The sequence below is a fragment of the Carassius gibelio genome, chromosome B1, assembly GCF_023724105.1.
Source record: "Carassius gibelio isolate Cgi1373 ecotype wild population from Czech Republic chromosome B1, carGib1.2-hapl.c, whole genome shotgun sequence".
Classification (NCBI taxonomy): domain Eukaryota; kingdom Metazoa; phylum Chordata; class Actinopteri; order Cypriniformes; family Cyprinidae; genus Carassius; species Carassius gibelio.
In genome coordinates, this window is record NC_068396.1 from 26546935 (window position 1) to 26566038 (window position 19104).

A 19104-nucleotide genomic window follows, 5' to 3' on the forward strand; every position below is an offset into this window, starting at 1 on the left:
AGTTTACTGGAGAACTACTTTAACGTGTTTCGGGAGAAGAGGATGAATTTGCGTGTTGTAAATCCCACAGCTCGGATTCAGCTGGAACTAACACGACGGCGCCCATCACCCGATATAGATCAAAACGGTTGAAATAAAAAGGGTTTAAACGACGAAATACATTCAATTGCACATATTTCAGAATCGTAATATGAGATATTTTGTAATATAGTGAGAATGTTTGTGAATATTTTGAATAAAACAGGAAAAAATGAAATAAAAGCGATCCATGCATCAGATCTATTGCGGCTGCGTTGTGTTACATGACACATTTTTATTTTTTTTACACAGACATGGCAACCCTGGAGTGGAGGTCAACAGTTTCCAAAGAGTGGAAGGAATATTACTGTATTTATTCTGTTTCAGGTATGGTACTGTATAGGGGTGCTCTGATCACGATCGGCCGATCGTTAATGCGCATCTCGTCAGTAAAGCCGGTTCTCTAATCAGCGGTTAATTCCATCAGGAGCGTGATTTCACATAGAGCAGCTGTTACTACACAGAGCCGTTGTTAACTGAGAAGATGCGCCAATAAACGCTGAAAATGAAGTGGATTTGCGCATCTTCTCAGTTAACAACGGCTCTGTGTAGTAACAGCTGCTCTATGTGAAATCACGCACCTGATGGAATTAACCGCTGATTAAATAACCGGCTTTACTGACGAGATACGCATAACGATCGGCCGATCGTGATCGGAGCACCCCTAGTACTGTATGTTCATCATTTTACACAGTAACGACGCTTGCAAACTCGCACTATGCTGCAAATTGATCTATTTTGATGAGAGAAAAGCAGATGTATGTGTTTGAGAAAATATTACATATGCCTTTAAAAGATAAATGTCACAGTGGATGAGAACAGTTCCTATTCTGTTTTTATTTGAGCTCCATAAGATGATGATCTTGCCATTTACTGTCACTGTTAGTAACTTTTTATTGGAAGGATTGCATTTAATCAATTTACTTCAAAAATGTAACATCAACAAAATGTTTGGTTTGGATTGTTTGGTAACCAAGCAGTAAGGTACAAGAGTCCATGCTTTGTTGTTAATGCGTCATAGCTGAAGCCTATTTACCTGCCTATTAAAGGGGGGGGGGGGGGGATGAAATGCTCGTTTTCACTCAATATCCTGTTAATCTTGAGTACCTATAGAGTAGTACTGCATCCTTCATAACTCCAAAAAGTCTTTAGTTTTATTATATTCATAAGAGAAAGATAATCTGTACCGATTTTTCCCGGAAAAACACGAGTGGCTGGAGACGTGACGTGTGGGCGGAGCCAAAGAATCACGAGCGCCAGTAGGCTTTTGCGCTGAGCGCGTCTGGAAGCTGTGACACCGTGAGGACAAAACCAACCAAAACAAACCATGGCTAACAGTCAGATTCAGCGTATATTTATGATCCAGAATCAGATCCAGAGGCTGAAATTGAACAAGAGCAGCATCAGCAATCAGTCTCTATGTGGTATGTACTGAAACTGTATATATTTGCTTAGCGGTTTTGGAAAATGACTAAGTTCCACTTTCTTTGTCGTCTTTTTTTTTTAAGCTGTACATGTGGAAAGTGCAGTTTGATGACAACATCGCATGTTGTTTACTTGATGTGCTTACACGCCGATAGCTAAGTTAATAACACAGAGATATTTGAAGCAGTTTTACTCACTGCCTGCGGTTCCAACACACGATCGTGACCCTTTTTCGTTGGGACTGCATTATCCTTAAGAAATAAACGATGTGCAAATCCGGCGTCAAACTGGACCTTGTTTGTAAAACAAGCATCTTCGAAATGCAGGGAACAAACAAAAACACTTGCACAACTCCGTTGATGCTCTGTAAAAATAAACTCCATCCACTGGTCCCTTAATGCTGTTTCCCTTTTGGTAATCTGTGCAGGGTTGTCTTGCCCTGGCAACCAAAAACACACTCCTTTTGTGACATTTCGCGACGCTCTCGCTCTGATCAATGAAGTCTGTTGTGCTCTCTCTGCTCTGCTCTACGGCAGCGCGCGCTCTTCCGGCAGACGTGCCCTCAGGACCCATATAAGGAAATTCCGCTCCATCTAACGTCACACAGATCCATACTCGAAAAAAACTTCCCGAAACTTGTGACAAACCGGAAGTAGTATTTTTGGAACAGAAATACTCCTTCAAACGTACAACTTAATTTTTGAAACTTTGTCCATGTTTAGCATGGGAATCCAACTCTTTAACAGAGTAAAAAACTCAGTATGCATGAAATAGCATTTCACCCCCCCTTTAAGGGTTCCCTTCAGCAAAGACCTAAGCGCGTTCACACCAAGAATGATAATTATAAAGAAAACGATATTAGTGTCCACACCAGCGAATGTTATCGTCTGTTTATTCTAAGCGCACCTGTCTGCTGCTTTAAATCCTCGAGCTCGTTACAGCAGGATGGATTCTGATTGGCTGTCAAGATTTGTATCGTTCAACAGCTGGAAAAAAAAATGAAATGAAAATGAAAATGATTCCAACAATATCGTTTCTCTATCTTTTTCAAAATAGTCTTAGAACTATTTTTAGAACTATATCTTTATCATTATCTTTATAGTTATCATGCTTGGTGTGAACGGGCCTTTACACACAGCATCGCTTATTGTACCTTACTGCTTATTTTATAGATAGATAGATAGATAGATAGATAGATAGATAGATAGATAGATAGATAGATAGATAGATAGATAGATAGATAGATAGATAGATAGATAGATAGATAGATAGATAGATAGATAGATAACAATTGTGATATTTAATAATACCTGCTGTCTGCGAGCAGCAACATAGTTGAGTTTGACCATCTCTTTCCCAAACTCCTTAAAGCGATTGGCCAAGTCCTGCTCATTGGTGGCGTTCTTGACGGCTTCTAGAGCTTCTTCCACCTGTAAATCAACACGCACACACATACAAACATCCAACTGTTTAAACATCATCCATAAAATGAAAAGTAGTAGAAAAGTTCTAAAAAGCACTTTAACTGATGTGGCTGGGTGACCGTTAACTTTTGTTGTGCTTATTATTGGTTCTCCTGGGACAGTTTTCACTCTCCGTAATGAGACTAGCAGAAGAACAAAGGAGGTGTTTTGTCCCTTGTGGTAAATCTAAAAGTTTCTCAACCTCATCCTACACTCTAAAAGCTCTCCTTTTCACAACCATTAAGTTTCACAGATCTTAGTTCTCAAATTTGTTTAATGATTATATAACAGAGAGGCCACTGGTAAACAGAAAAAGTGTTTTAAAGTGTTTTTATAGCCGGTGGGGAACAAAAATCGAAATAGTGGAACTAGAAGGATTGTGGATTATGGATGTGAAAAAGATACAAGAGAAAAAAGCCTAAATTCTACACCATAAATATAAATGTGAAATATGGAGCCTAATTGATGACCAGAAGCAAGTGCATTATAATAGTCTGTTGCAAAGTTAATATATGCGCAAAGCAAATAAACAGCAGGATTCGAGATAAAGACAGTTTCTTTGTACTACAATACATTTCATTTCCTGTGCCCTAGAAATAGGTCTCCTTGGATATCGCAACAATTGAGAGGCGGGTCTGGCTTGTTAAGAAGTAATAATGTTTATAGTGGCTAGCTGAGAGTGGGGAGGTAAACACGGAAAAATAAAATGAAATAGACAAATACACTGTGATGAATTTCATGAACTGCAACTGTGGAAAAATAATGGCCAGTGAGAAATGAATAAGAAGGAAACATACGATCTTGAGGTGAGCCAGGAGCCTCATGACGTCAGCCATGTCAGCCAGGATGAGGAGGCGAGTGACAGCAGAAAGGAGGGCACGGGCGGCACGGACCATGGTGCCACGTTTCACAGAGGAGCAGGGGTCATCCGCAAACTCTGAGGAGGCCATGTGCATCGTCTCACCTACACAGAGACAAAAAACAACCGAGACAAAAGCAAACAACATATGTTTAGAGTTCCACCAAAACAGCAAATCCCTTGTGCTGTCTTGCATTTTTAATTCGGAACTCACTAAAGCTGCATGGACATGTCAAAAGTTTATTTATAGCTGTGCATCTGTTTACCAGTGAAATAAACTGCAAGCCAAGAGTGTTCATTAGTGAAACAGTCACTTCAGAAACCAGTGTACAAGGGGTTGATGGTGTCTGCACTGTAAAACCGAACAGTAAAATGAATCCAATGAAATTAGTTAATTGCACTCAAATAATAATTAAAGTTCATTGGACTTAATTTAAATAAGTTCTGTAAGCTCAAAATTTTGTTGTCGTAAAGTGAACTTAAAATGATTGCATTTTCTAGTTCCCAGCATGCTTTGCATCAGAAAACAAGGAAAATAAATGTAGAAATTAAGTGTTATTTTGTGTGTTTTTACACAAGATTAACATAGAGGGACAAAAATTAGTACTTAAATGTTGTGTTATGTTCGAATTTACAAAGGTCTTGGTTTTGTAGTGTTATCGTTGTGGTGAAGAGTAGAGCCTGTGGTTAGGTTGAGGATGGACAGCAAAAGATTAAATTTGAGGGTATTTCCAACATTATATGAGTTGATTAAGTATAAGTTGAGAAATATTAATATTTATAAGATAACACTGAGATAATTTAAGGCAACTGGAAATGTAATTAACAATTAAAACATTTAAAAAACACCACTTAAATGTTTTTGTGTAGTCTGTTACAAAATATTTTTTTTTCAGTTCTGTGAAGACTTTTTTAAGATAATTTAACAACAAAAGCAGATCAATATGCAGAAAATAAAGTCTAGAACAAAAAGCCATTTGTAGACTGGCACAGGAGTGATGGAAGCAGCTTTTTAATTCCCTTTCATTTTGATTGATAGTAAATAACTATACACTCCTGAACTTTAATGTATTCAAAAGCAGCACTTTCTATCTATTTATGTGTTATACTTCTGAGAAAAAGAAGCTTGATTCAGACTGTCAGAATGTTACTGTGGTATGCTTGCTGAAGTAAAAATGAGCAATTTGTCTCAAGGTTCATTGACAGAATCTATTAATGACCCTACAGTAAGTGGACTCCCACTTTCCATCTGAACAGGAGCCGCAGGCGGGACAGAGTTGATTAATGAAAGCTTACAAAGAGCCCGGCTGAGACATTAGCAAATGTCACTGAATCTGAAAATGATATAAAGAGAAGAAAGATTGTGGCAAACGGACTTCCCAGAGTCTAGGGAAAGAGAGAATATTTGTTTTTAAGCCTGTACCTGCTCTGTGTGGGTGAACACTTGCGTGCACATAATAAATATGGCTGTACTTTTGTTTATGTGCGTGTTCTGCTGTTTCTCTCACAATGAACTGAAACGACAGAATGCCAGCTATTCTTAACAAAGCCTTGCTGCTGCCCCTCCACTTCCAGGGGAAATGTCAGCACTGTCCTCTGGCTCTGTGCACTGCTGTGGCAGCTCTACCTTCACGGATTACCACAGAAGGTTATAATCTTATTTCCATCCTGTATAATTTAACCAAGTCAAAAGAACAGACACATTCAGGCAAATTCTCATCCAAGCTATGTGAAGCAATCCTAATTTTTGCAACAATGTTTGGTCATGCTACAGGCATCGAAATTGAAAAATAAAAACTGTTTTAAAGCTTCTTTCAAAGAACCAGACTGTAATATAACATCCGATGACCTAGAATAAATGAAAGTTAATGTTAGAGATAACCAAGTCAATATTTAATGAGTGCAATGCTTATTTCTCCAGAGAAACTAAATCCTAAGTAAAAGAAAAAAAAATATATATATATTCTTTCACCTCACTCTGACAGAAATGTGTGGTATGATGGAGTCATCTAGTTTTGTATTATTTAAGACAAAAACACAGTGACTGATAAAATGTTGAGATGAATGGGAATATTAACAGATTTGACCAGGTTTTATGGACCTTGAAAGAGCAACTTAAATAGGACAGCATTAGATGAATAGCCTATTGATCCCTGAGATGACCCTCAGCTCTCATTACTCTCATTACTGTTTTCATCTTGTGCATTGTCTTTTTACTCCATTTGTCCTTCTGAAACACAAAAATACAGTATATTATTAAATAATAATAAAAAATAAAAATAAAAAACAAGCTGGACAGGACAAAAAAAAATGCACTTTAACTTTTTTGGAAATATCTTAATATGGAATTTTGCATTGAAGAGCTCATGTGGGAGGGTGATGAGCAGCTAGCAGCAGTATAAAATGACTGGCATGTTTGTTGTGTCTGTTTGTTTGGTCTTATAATTTACTACTAGTAGCTTAAAGAATTACTTCACATCCAGAAAAAAAAAAAAAAATGAAAATATATTCACCCCCATGTTTTCCAAGATGTTCATGTGTTTTTTCTTCAGTCGAAAATAAATTAAAGTTTTTGAAGAAAACATTCCAGGATTTTTCTCCATATAGTAGACTTTATCAGGGACCAAGAGTTAAAGGTGCAAATTGCAGTTTCAATGCAGCTTCAAAGGGCTCTACAAGATCCCAGCCGAGGAATAAGGGTCTTATCTAACTAAACGATCTACCATTTTATAATAATAATAATAATAATAATAATAATAAATAATAATAATAATAATAGTACACGAGTGCATGATTCGTGAGATTGAGCTAGTGCAAGACAAGCATTTGTGCATCTTGTTAAAATATGATATATATATATATATATATATATATATATATATATATATATATATATATATATATATATATATATATATATATATATATATATATATATATATATATATATATATATATATATATATATATATATATATATATATATATATAATATATATATATATATATTAATATTATTTATTTATTTATTTATTTATTTATTTATTTATTTATTTATTTATTTATTTTTTGAAAATGACCAATAGTATTACTAAATTAGACCCTTATTCCTCGGCTGAGGTCATGTAGAGTCCTTTGAAGCTGAACTGAACTTTGGACCCAGTGACCACTACTGAAGTTCATTATATGGAGAAAAATACTGGAATTTTTTTTTTTTTTTTTTTTTTTTGGATGACATATGAGTGAGTAAATTATCAGTAAATTATTTTTTTTTATTCTGGAAGTGAACTAATCCTTTGGTTTTTTTTTGTTCAAAAGTTTCACTAAGTAATTTTTCATTGTCATTAAATGAATAAATCAATAACTGTGGGACACAAGTGACAATTACATACATAATTACTTAACGACAGACGGTCAGCCTTGGGAGTGGTAAGCCACTCGGACCATTATGTCCAACCTGTGTTCATTAACCTCATCCCAGTTATAGGTCAGCTTGCTAATGGTCCACACAGAGTATTTTAACACGCTTCATTATGCCCCTGCAGCCGGGGCTTGGCTCAGTCTCCATCGGTCAGTCCCTTACCTGCAGTACCTCATAACGCTTGTTTATTTTCACCAAAAATTACTCTAAAAACTCAGTGAACAGGGATATCTCACTGCGGACCTGTGGTAAAATATAGACTGCCTTATGTAAGATTTTTAAAATGTGCTCTTGCCAAGACTGCCAAAAAAAAAAGAAAAAGGAACTGTAGTATAATATTATAATTATCTTTTTATATTTCTATGACTTTTTAAAGGCCTGAAATAACTTATTTTAAAATTTCCCAATATTTCCAGGTTTCCCATGAATGTGAGAAATGTGACATTTCTCTTACACTGATTTTCTTCTTTGTTTTTCTCTGAATTAGTTCATATTTAAAGTCCCAGAAAGAGACAGCGAATTGTCCCAGACTCCCATTAATATTATATTAGCAAGTAATTTAATCCACCACCAAACTAAACAAATTAAATAAAGATTTCACATTCATTACCTCAAAGATTCTTCAAAACAAACCACAAAAAGAGAAAACAGATTATTATTAATACACTACAATGACAGCTAATACATTTTAGTATTTGGGGTTTAAAAGTGTATTTTTTCTTGTCTTCGCAACCTCATAATTGCTGCTCGGCTGTGTTTATGGAATGATGAATGCTCTGTGAAACACCATCAATAACTATTTGCCATTTTCATAGAGGTAATTTGGCTGAGCAAACACTTACTTCAGTCCAAACCAATGAGCATGAAAGTGCTGGAAAGGGACACAGTGTGTATGGTAAGAGAAAATGTGGTAAGAGAGAGAGAGAGTGTGTGTTTAATGTGCTGCCAGATAAGGGCTGTACATAATACAGGACTTATAGGTGAAAAATGAACAGAAAACTTTAGCTTAGCTGTCTGAAAACTGCAGCACACAGGCTAAAAGCAGACAGCCTTAATAATTATATATATAATTAATATATGTTTGGTTGCTTTATGGGACGCCGTAACAAATAAGCAGCAGGTTGTGTTTGGGACAGTACCTCAGGGTGATAACAAGCTGCTCACCTTGCTTGCGAACGTCCTCTACAGCTGCGATAAGCTCCTCCTTCAGGTCCTGGCTATCCTTAGCAATCTGCTCGCCCTTTTCTAGAAAGTTATGTGTAGCCTGCTCCACAGACAGAGCCAGCACATGAGCTTTCTTGGAGCGGCCCTTTTTCTTACCGGATGGACCTTTGTTACTGGTGTTGACCAGGGTGGTGACCTGTGTATGAGAAGAGTCATAGATGAAGATGGATTGGGCAAAAGACTTGTTTTTATCACATTTTATATATAATAATTATTTGTTTGTTTGTTTCTTATGTACCATTCTCTGAGCAGAATACATAAGGCAAATCAGGTAACGTAGGTGATTTGGGACATTTAATGAAAATGCGTGATGAACACAAGCATTATCCAGCAGAAGTTTGTTTATTTCTAAACCAATGGGTCAGAAAAACCGCTGGGTTTGTTTGTTGCTTTCAGAATTGTGATTAGGTAAGGGGCCACTCACAAACAATCAAAGACATCTATCTACAGTATATGCACATAGCCCAATAATAATAAAAAAAGGCAGTCAATCGCAAGGACGTGTCTATGTGAACAAACCCCAACCTCCTTCAACAGGAGTTATCATCAACTCAAGATATTTATTTATTAATTTGTTCAGTTGTCGTTCGTTCATTTGTTAGTTCAAAAAATAATAAAATAAAAATAATAATTTAATTATTTAAACTTTTTTCAAAAGAAACACTTTCTTGTTGATTTTGTTGAATTTTGAACATTTTTGGCTGAAGCCGAAGGCCAAGTACCGAACACGGTTTTTCAAGGTTTTTTCCCCCAATGTATTTTGCCTTTTTTTTTTCACCATTGCACAAATTAAAGCACCACAATTAGCTTTTTACTATTTTGTCTTGCTTTAAAAAAAAAAAGCATCACGTCATTGTTTGGTATAGTTTATTCTGTCTTCTTGCTTATTTGGTTAATTTCAGTTACCGAATATATATATATATATATATATATATATATATATATATATATATATATATATATATATATATATATATATATATATATATATATATAATGTTTGTTTGTTTGTTTTTTATGGACCATGTACATGAATACTACATTGAGTAACAGTGCATTTATATAAAATCAGAAAGGTATTACCATGAAATGATATTACTGTTCCATGTTATTGGCACCTTTCAGTATGGATACAATGTCTGAAGTCTTGTCTGACTTCTCGAGTGTCAAGTGCACATCTTAGTTTAACACTGCACCACATAATCAAATTTCCTCAAATTTCAGCTCATTTAGCACAAGCATGCATTTGGAAAGGGTAAAAATAACATTGCCTAGCTGCGTTGATAGAAGGGATTATTTGCATTGCAGACATTTCTGGCAATTTACCACATTTGTCTACATGATTAGATCTACACATTCCTAATTAAGCCTGCGCTGTTAAGAAACATTTTATGTGATGTATAGTGACTCGTTCAATAGTCAAGCTTTAAGCTCTCAAAGGGCCTATAAAACAATGCTGGTTTTCACGTTCATGTTTTCACTGCTGGTACCCACATTACCCAGGGTAATGCATTTTCAAGGACACCCACACTAAGTAATTACCATAATACAACAAAGGACTAACTCGAGTTCCTTGTTCAAACTCAGCCTATACAGCAGATAAAGATTAAGACCCCATTTGCCTGAACATTTATCACAGTTATTCCCAAAGACAATGCACAGAATAACACTGGATTACATTAAAGGCACATTATGTACATTTTTCACCAATAGAAGAAGTATTTAAAACAAACAAAGAGGTTTGGTGACACCATGACTGAGCGTGGAATCATGGGAGTTCTCGTCTTCATCCCCACAGCCGATGCAATCCGACGGGACTCAGGCAGAAATCATGTTCATGGATGAGTTTATGATTTATTAACATAGTAGAATGAAGCAGTGTGAAGCTGAAAGCCGTCCAAGTGAAAAGAGGCTGCTGAACAAGTGTTACACAAGGCTCGAAAGCAGCGGGGCTTTTACTATGCCACAGTCACCGCTTCCGCTCTTTCCAGTCGTGCGTATGTGGGGGGAAATAGCAGCGCTGTTGTATCATACTAGATAAATTTGAAAGTTCTGTTAGAATGCTACTCTGTGCGGTCTTCACCGGTCTGTTAAAATGCACAGCATATTAAAGCGTCTTTGTTGTTTCCAAATCGAGGAAATAGATGGATTATGACGTCATTGGCAGGCAACACTGACACTATGGATATGGTCAGTGTCACTAGATAAAACTGCTCATTACTCTGGATTTAAAAATTCTTCAAAACATTTGGGATAATGTAAGTACACAAGTCAGTAAAAAAAAATAACACTGTTCTAGTGGTTTTTATATATTTTAATAAAAAAATAATCTTACATATTGTGCCTTTAAGAGAGGTTTAATCAAAACAAAGCATAGTTGACTCTTAAAGGAGAACATAGAAAGTGATCTGAAGTAAATGCAGCTCAGACTGGGTTAATGATAATGAAAACCATTTTGTTGGGACAAAAATTTGAAATGATTTTGCAAGGAAAAGCTAATGTCAGGCATAACAGTTGATATTGGCGGCAAACGCTTCATTACAGAAATGAGAAACGGTATTCAATCTAACACTCACCACTAAACAGAGTTCAGAAAGATCAGATGGTACATTAGGGATAAATGAACAGACAAGACTATCATTATCAGAAAGCAAACTCCAGGAAGACCTTGGCATGAAGAAAAGATTAAAAGATTCTGGTAAGAGCTATGACAGCTATGTTGGGAATCAGTTGCATCAGACTATACAATTATATGACTGCAGAACACTGCTGTTGACCAATCAGAATCAAGTATTTTAGAAGGCTGCCCATGCAAATAAACAATATAATCATTATCATGGTATTTCTTAGGGATGTCACATTGCAGTGTTTCATTACTCAATGAAGTGCAGTTTTGAATGAATCCAGTGAGCCAATGATTCAGGGACCATTTCATAAAGACAGTCACTTGCATCATTTATGAATGAATCAGCTGTTTAAATGAATAAGCTGAATTATTATTTGTGTATTTATTTATGAATGAATGAACGAACGAACGAATGAGAAGTGATTCTCAAATTGACAACAAATAGTTATTTGAGTCAATTTAACTTCAGAAAAAAAATTCTGAAAGACTTGTTCTTTAATCAAATTGTTTGACTAGTGAGCTCAGAAAATCTGAAAAATTCGGTAAAACTCAGAAAACAAAAAGTACAAAGTAGATTTGTAAAAAAAAAAAAAGGGGGGGGGGGGGGCTACATATAGGTTTGGAACAACTAATAAATCATAAATCATGACAGAATAATAAATAGCGAATCATTATTACTAAGTAAATCCTTTAATCCTGCTGGATCAGATTTAAAACTTCCTGAATATATATATATATATTTTTTTTTTTACTGTAAAGGAGTTTGGAATTCCAGTGAGGGAATTCCCTGACACTAGTATCATTCATAACCACACAATCAATAACCAGTGAGGCTTACCTTCTCTTGAATAACACTGTCAGTGTCAATAACAGTGTCAGCAAGACAAATGGAGCACTAACATTTATAAATGAACCCCAGATCTGGTATTCTTTGTTCTATAATAATGTGAGAACAACAAAATACCACAACACTCCCACTACAGTCATTTCATAAGGACAGTGGGGAAGTTTTTAATAGTATTATGACAACAAAAGTGTAACAAATGGTAGCAATAGTAAGACAGTCAAGATTGGATTTCTGTATGAACACCACCTCCTTCCTTGTTCTCTGAAATATACGGAGATGAATTCTATCTTTCTGAGCCCATGCAGGGCATTGATTTGGCTGGCTTTACGATCATTATCATGATCTGGCCAATACTCACCATGAAAGCTGTTCAATTATATTTAGCATACATTCTATATAATACATTTATCTGTCCAAGGCTGTTTACTGGTTGTACCAGCTAGGTCAATATCAAAGCACATGAAAAATGATGTAAAACAGTTTGTCCTTAAATCAGGCTTTGTTTGCATTTGTTCTTAACCTAAGATTTTTACTTTTTCCCCCTCATTTTATGTTTGATATTTTATTCAATCAAAACTGGTATGTCAAAAAGATCCTTTAATCACTTAAAAAAATATAAAATAAAAACAATATTTGTGTTAACGATATTAGTGATATTATTATATTTAATGTGAAGTATTTTTTAGACTTTGTGTAAAACTTTTTTTTAGTATATATTAATTAATATACTATAAAATTAAATGTATAGCACAGTAATGAGGTAGCAACATATGATAGATAAGACAACAAGAAAAGTTATTATATCCTATATGGAGCAGCAGAAATCACTTATGCACATGATACGCTTGAAGCAACACGGAGTCACAGCAAAGCTCTGCATATAAAAGTTCAAAGCACAAAGGGAAGTGTATTTAGATGCATAGTGTATTATATCTGTGCAATAGTTTATCGACCAGTTTCTTTTAACAGTTTAAATGTCAGTTACTATGCCCATAAAGAACAATTCATAGTGTTCTCTTGTCCATGATCTAACAGAAATCCGGTAGAAAGAAACGTTAACATGCTTTAGAAACAGCACTAAACTCCAGGAAAATAATTATATGCAAAATCACAGATTTTTATCTACAAATCAAGTATAATAATAGGAAAGTGAACAATCTTGGATAAATTTTCATCGTCTTGACTGAAATAACCGAATGCAACGCACAGTTTGAATGCTGGACAGAGGATGACTGACAGACGCAGCAGAGAGAATTAAGTGAACTTGATATCAACGACTTATCCACATGGAACAGTCTCAGAACACTTGACATACAGTATAGTGCAAGGAAACTTTATGGTGCTTTATAATGATTTTGTACCTTTTGTGGTGCTTAAGAATAACACTGAATAGTATACGCACAATAGCAGATCTGTGTCGTCTGACCAATATGCAGATCCAGGAGAAAATGCCAGTATCGGAGCGATACCGATACTGAATATTGGCTCGGCACCCTCATAGTAAAACTTGGCCAAGTTTTAAGATATAATATTTAAGAGTCAGACAGACAGATTCACATATTAATTCAAATGTTACAACTAGGGTTGGGTAATACCACAAATTTTCTTTTCTATACGATACCGATACTTTTAATGGCCAGTAGCGTCGATATCGATACAGATACGATACTTCTAAACTGTTATTAGGTTATATTTATGTTTACACATGGTTCAAATATGTTTACTGTAGTGGTAACCAAGGAAATCTACAAATACTATAGTTAAATAAAATATGTTCACTTTACCAAGGTCATTGTCATAAGGGACTGCCAGTGTGCTGTTGCATGCATAAAATGCAACCTTTGTATTCCGAAAGTGTATGATTTATATTAACAATACAGAATAGAACATGAGCAACATTAACTTTTAACATTAAAATTTAAATAAATGTACTGCATAAACTAGGGTACAATTTCAATAGGTTTATTGTGAAATAACTGAAACATATAGCCTGTTTTGTTTCTGCATTGTTCTGGGCTGCCTGTTCCAAAAACATAAATGCTTTCTTATTACAGTCTACTCTTGGGAAACACAGCTCTACTTAAATGCAGAAGTGAGTGAATGCTCTCTGTAATTGATTGATTCTGCCTTGCAACATTTGTGTGTGTTCAGATGAGCAGGAAAATCCCTTCCACACAATTATTTGCTAACATAGGTTATTCTTACAATTTAAGTCATACTGTAGGCATTATTTATAAATAAATAAAATCACTGGTAAATAAAAACACGTTAATATCAATATTTTTTTTGTATCGATACTTTCGATACTATCGCATACTTGTGATATATCGATACTTCAGGATCAATTCTCCCATCCCTAGTTACCACAACTACAAATTATGCAAAGTCCTCCAAGTCAATCTGACAACTCTGGTCTAAATGGAGACACACTCCACTCAGATGAAGAAGAACAAGCTTAGTTTTTCAGGAATAAATAAATGCATATTAAAACATACTCAAATAATAAAATATTATAATGGTTAAAGTAATTAAAATGTATTTTTTTTTTTTACAATAATATTTAACAGATTTTTATATTCTCTGCAATCATAAGATAATTCACATAGGCGCTCTCTGCAATGCCTACAAATGATGGACGATTTGGCTGGAAGTGTCGTGGGAAAGCTCATTATTTCTCCATGAAGATTCCTAAGACTGGGTTTCAGGTGTCTATGCCAAAATAATCATGGTTACTAACAGCAAAGGATGTCAAGTTAAAGAAAAGATGCCATCTAACAGACAAAAGTGTGAGTTCCCCCTGTGCTGCACTTAAAAAGAAAGCTCTGTTTCTACCAGCCAAGCCAAAATCCTTTCATGGTGTCAGAAAACACAGAGGGTGGCAGTAATCCTGCATGGGAGGCCTAAAAGAAGGGGAGTCTTCTTGAGCTGAGAAACCTAATTGAAATTAAAACGATAAATTAAGCAGTACAGCCACTCCACCTACTTCTGATTTCAAGGAAGTGCTGGTGACAATAAAGTACGCTTAAAGGGTTGCTCCATCCAAAAGGAAATTCTTGTCATTAATCACTTAGAGCTTTTACGGGTTTGGAACGACATGGGGGTAAGTGATTAATGACAAAATGTTCATTTTAGGGTGGAGTATCCCATTAAAAGTGATGCTTGACAACAAAAGTATAAAATAATTTCAGTGTCGGTCCATTTTCTTGAAAAAGAGAAATAAATAAAGAAATGAATAAATAACAGGGTAGGAAACAAATTAAATGGTAGAAAATCTAAGTGAAATGACAACCAACCTCTTTGAATACCATATGAAAAGTGTTAGCCTTTTCTGTTACACTATTATTCCACACAGAATATCATATGATCATTGCTATAACAATAGGCCTCATAAGGTTAATCATGCAAATTGTTTGGTAATTATTGGCTGCAGTTTAAAAGCTCAATAGTGAACAAGGCCAAAGTGTAAACGTTTGAATTGAGTTTCACATTACAATACTGAAAAAACTCATTTAAAAAGGGTCTTTTTAAAAGTGACATTAATATTTAACAAGTATAATCAATGAACTACAACATTAAGGATTTACTAACAGCTTGTGCCAGTGTAAACCCTTTTCTGGACTCAGAAACCACTGCCAGAATTTACTAAAGAAACCCAGTGAAATTTTAATGATCAAAAGGTGTGACAGGTGTTACAGGACAAGAAAACAACTAACTAACCATGCAAAGTTTCTTTGTCCTGTGCACCAGACTAACTAATGTTTTTCGGATCTTTCTAGCTGTTGTCTTGAGATGTGACTGTTCCACTTCATTTACTAGATTTGTATTTAGCACATTTGAATTGCTCTATGACAGTTCAGTTAGACAACTGACCACAGAGTAATCCAGTCACTAATTATAGATCTCAATAGATGTCAGACCTTGTGTCACACATGGCAGGGACTTTCTTCTACAGTTAAAACAAGAAAAAGGAAAAAATGCTGACAGACGAAAGGGAGGGAAGCCCTGTGGGATGAGAAGACAGAAGGAAAGAATGGGGACACATGTGCTTGAGCTGTCCCGAGGACCAATTTAAGAGACATATCAAGCTGAGCTAAAGCAGGTGGCCTGGAGAAAAGACTGACAGCTCAGTGTAAAAGCACCTGCCTAACCATGCAGTGAGAGCTAATGCTTAGTCAGACTCGCTTTAACCTGCAGACCATGCTCGCAGCCAGCCTGGAGACACGATGAGTTATTTCACTTCAGTAAACCAAAGAAATAAACAATACTTTATTTAAAACAACTGCTTAGTGTAGCGGAAAGGGGAACCACTGAGGGCCTGTGCGTGATAAAACTTTCAATAGCATATTTAAGGCCCCAAGCATAGTAAGTGACCTGAAAACTTTAAATGAGGTCCAATAAAAGCCACAGTCCATCTCAAATACATTACAAGCTACCGCTGCCGACCTTTCCCCATGGTCCATAGCCCTCAACGGCTGTGTTTTATCAGTAATCAATAATACTAAATGTTCCACAAGTGATCTCCTTGGCTCAGCGGGCCAACCAGTGAATCCAGCCACATATAATTAAAAGGACATCACAATACTGCTCAGATTTCTGTCGGCTGTTCTCTAAAGCCTACTGCTCAGGTCTAGGGACAATCTAATGCTCTGGTATTAACCGAAGCTTTGACCAAAATGTATTTAGTTTAACTGCAGAAGGGAAGGAGGTAGTTCTTATGATTTGGTCAAAAACATGCTATAATTTTCAATGTCAATATGCCAAACATCATACTGCTGCTGACTATAGACATCAACTTTATAAAATCAATCTTCTCCTTGTATTTGCATTATATCGGCAGATTTACTGCAAAGGTGACACATACGCATTTCTGAAGTCTTTACTTTTACTTGACTGTTTAATGCTGCCTTATAAGTGGCTTAAATGTATCTGCACTGCAATTACAGTACAATTGAATATTTTGATACGGAGGTGGGTTGGACATGCGTAATTTAGCATGGTTTGAATGCACCATTTTATCTTTATACTGAATTTTGAACTGGCACTGTGCAGGCACAGAGCAGTCTTAGCTCTGCTGTGTAAAGATGCTTCATGTGGACATAAAATTGGGTGAATTTCATTTTAGTTTTTTTTGGTTTTTTTAAGTTAATTTAAAAAAGTTAATTCACATTATTATTAATCTTTTTGTTGTTTTTGTGTCTTTATTTATATTTTTGGGACCTTGCAAACCTAAATACATTACAGCAAAATATATACTTATAATACTGATACTAATACTACTAATTCAATGGTTTTAATTCACTATTATTTACAAAATATAACTGCACCAAACTACAGATAGAAAATGAATCATACTCAATCCATCTCCATATATGAAGAATGAGTGATTATTTACAGCAAACTGCTCTGCGTTGAAGGTACTGCGTATCAAGACACCGAGCTCAATGCATGCTTTGAATGTCAACTCTTTCACTTTAAAGCATGCAGTGCATGCTTACTCTATATTCAATTAAATAGACTGTCATTTAACTATTTCAATTATAATGCAATTAATTGCGGATCCTAAGAAGGACGAACATCAGAGGAGTTTCTCAAAAGAGAGTAAACCATCTTTCAAAACGGTATTGGCCTTTGGGTTACCTACAGTGAGAATGTATTTAAATCAACAACTTATGCATTGTGCATGAGGAAGCCGCCAATTCTAAGTGAAGACCATCAGGTTTACCCATGAGGATGGAGGAGAAAGATTTCATACATTATCATATCAATTTGGATCTCAACATTGCATCTCCTTTCCACCTTATCTCTTCCTGTGTGTTGAGAATCCATATTCAGATATCTATTCCAGAATTCCATTCACAGGAAGTGAAAATGACAATGCCTGAATCACCAGCACGAGGACAACCATAAATATAGTTCCTGATTGAAAAGCAGTGTGAGCGAAGCCTCTCTGAACAGCTCTGACCCGAGGTGAAGGTCAAAGATACTCTCACAGAGAGAGTGGAGCCCTGCCAAAAGAGGCTGGAAAGAAAACCCTTTGTTTCTCCTCACCCACCGGATTTAGTCAGAATGTGTTATCTCTTTTAGAGAGAGGCAAAGCGGATGCCAAGTTCAAGCGAGCGCACTCATGCCATGTGCCAAAACTGCATTCTAATTAAGACACAGAGACCAACTGATGATTACAGTCACACTTTTTACCAGCTTCAATCACTTTCAACGATATTGTCTAAGTTCCAAATCAAGCAATACAAAGAACTGAAACAAAAACTGCATGAACTACCATTCAGAAGTTTGATGTTTGTATGATTTTTTGAAAGAAACTAATACTTTTATTTAGCATGAATGTGTTAAATTAATCAAAAGTGACACATGACTTTTACATTGTTGCAACAACAACACTAAAACTATAAATAAACACTGTTCTTTCTGAACTTTCAATTCATCAAAGAGTCTTGAAAATGTATTAAGGTTTCCACAAAAACATTAAGCAGCACAACTGTTTTCAAAATTATTAATAATAATAATAATTTTTATTATTTATTGAGCACCAAATCAGCATATTAGAATGTTTTCTGAAGGATCATGTGAAACTGAGACTGGAGTAAAGATACTGAAAATTCAGCTTTGCCGTTACAGGAATAAAATACTGTTTTTTTCTGTTTTTTTTTTTTTTTTTACTGTATTCAAAATATTACAATATTTGTAATCAAATTAATCAAAAAAACAATCAATCTGTCACACCCTCAGCTCGTTCCCTCAGCCCCAGTCACCATTGCCAGTCACCATCCACTCAATCTCCCATGCACCGCCCACGTGAACCGTCACCTGAATACTAATTACCTGCACCTGCACCAGCAATCACCACACCTTTAAATACTCACCTCACTCACTCACTCACCGGCTGGAATCAAGATTGCATGGACACTCTTTGTGGATCTTCTGCCTGCTCCTTGTGGACCGTAATTGTGACTCTGTGGAGATTCAGACACAGCGATTAAGGGAAGTTACTCTTTGTTGTCTGGCTTAGCTTTGTGCTTGAACTCACCAGTTGATCAGTGCTTGAAGATTCACCGTCTGTGACCTCACTTACCTGCTCTGTTAAAGTCCTATGTTAATAAAGCTTCACGAAAATACTTACCCGTCTTCTCCTCTCCTTGTGTGGAT

General features: G+C 35.7%; 1 protein-coding gene across 1 annotated transcript in view; it reads right to left on the reverse strand.

Moving 5' to 3' along the window:
- Positions 1-19104, reverse strand: part of LOC127948770 (catenin alpha-2-like) — a 403027-nt gene that overhangs the window by 323947 nt on the left and 59976 nt on the right. Inside the window, exons 3-5 of the mRNA XM_052545461.1 lie at positions 8411-8606; positions 3764-3930; positions 2814-2933 (exon numbers count right to left, since the gene is read on the reverse strand). Coding sequence (XP_052401421.1) covers positions 2814-2933; positions 3764-3930; positions 8411-8606 — 483 coding nt within the window. The remainder of the gene's footprint in view (positions 1-2813; positions 2934-3763; positions 3931-8410; positions 8607-19104) is intronic.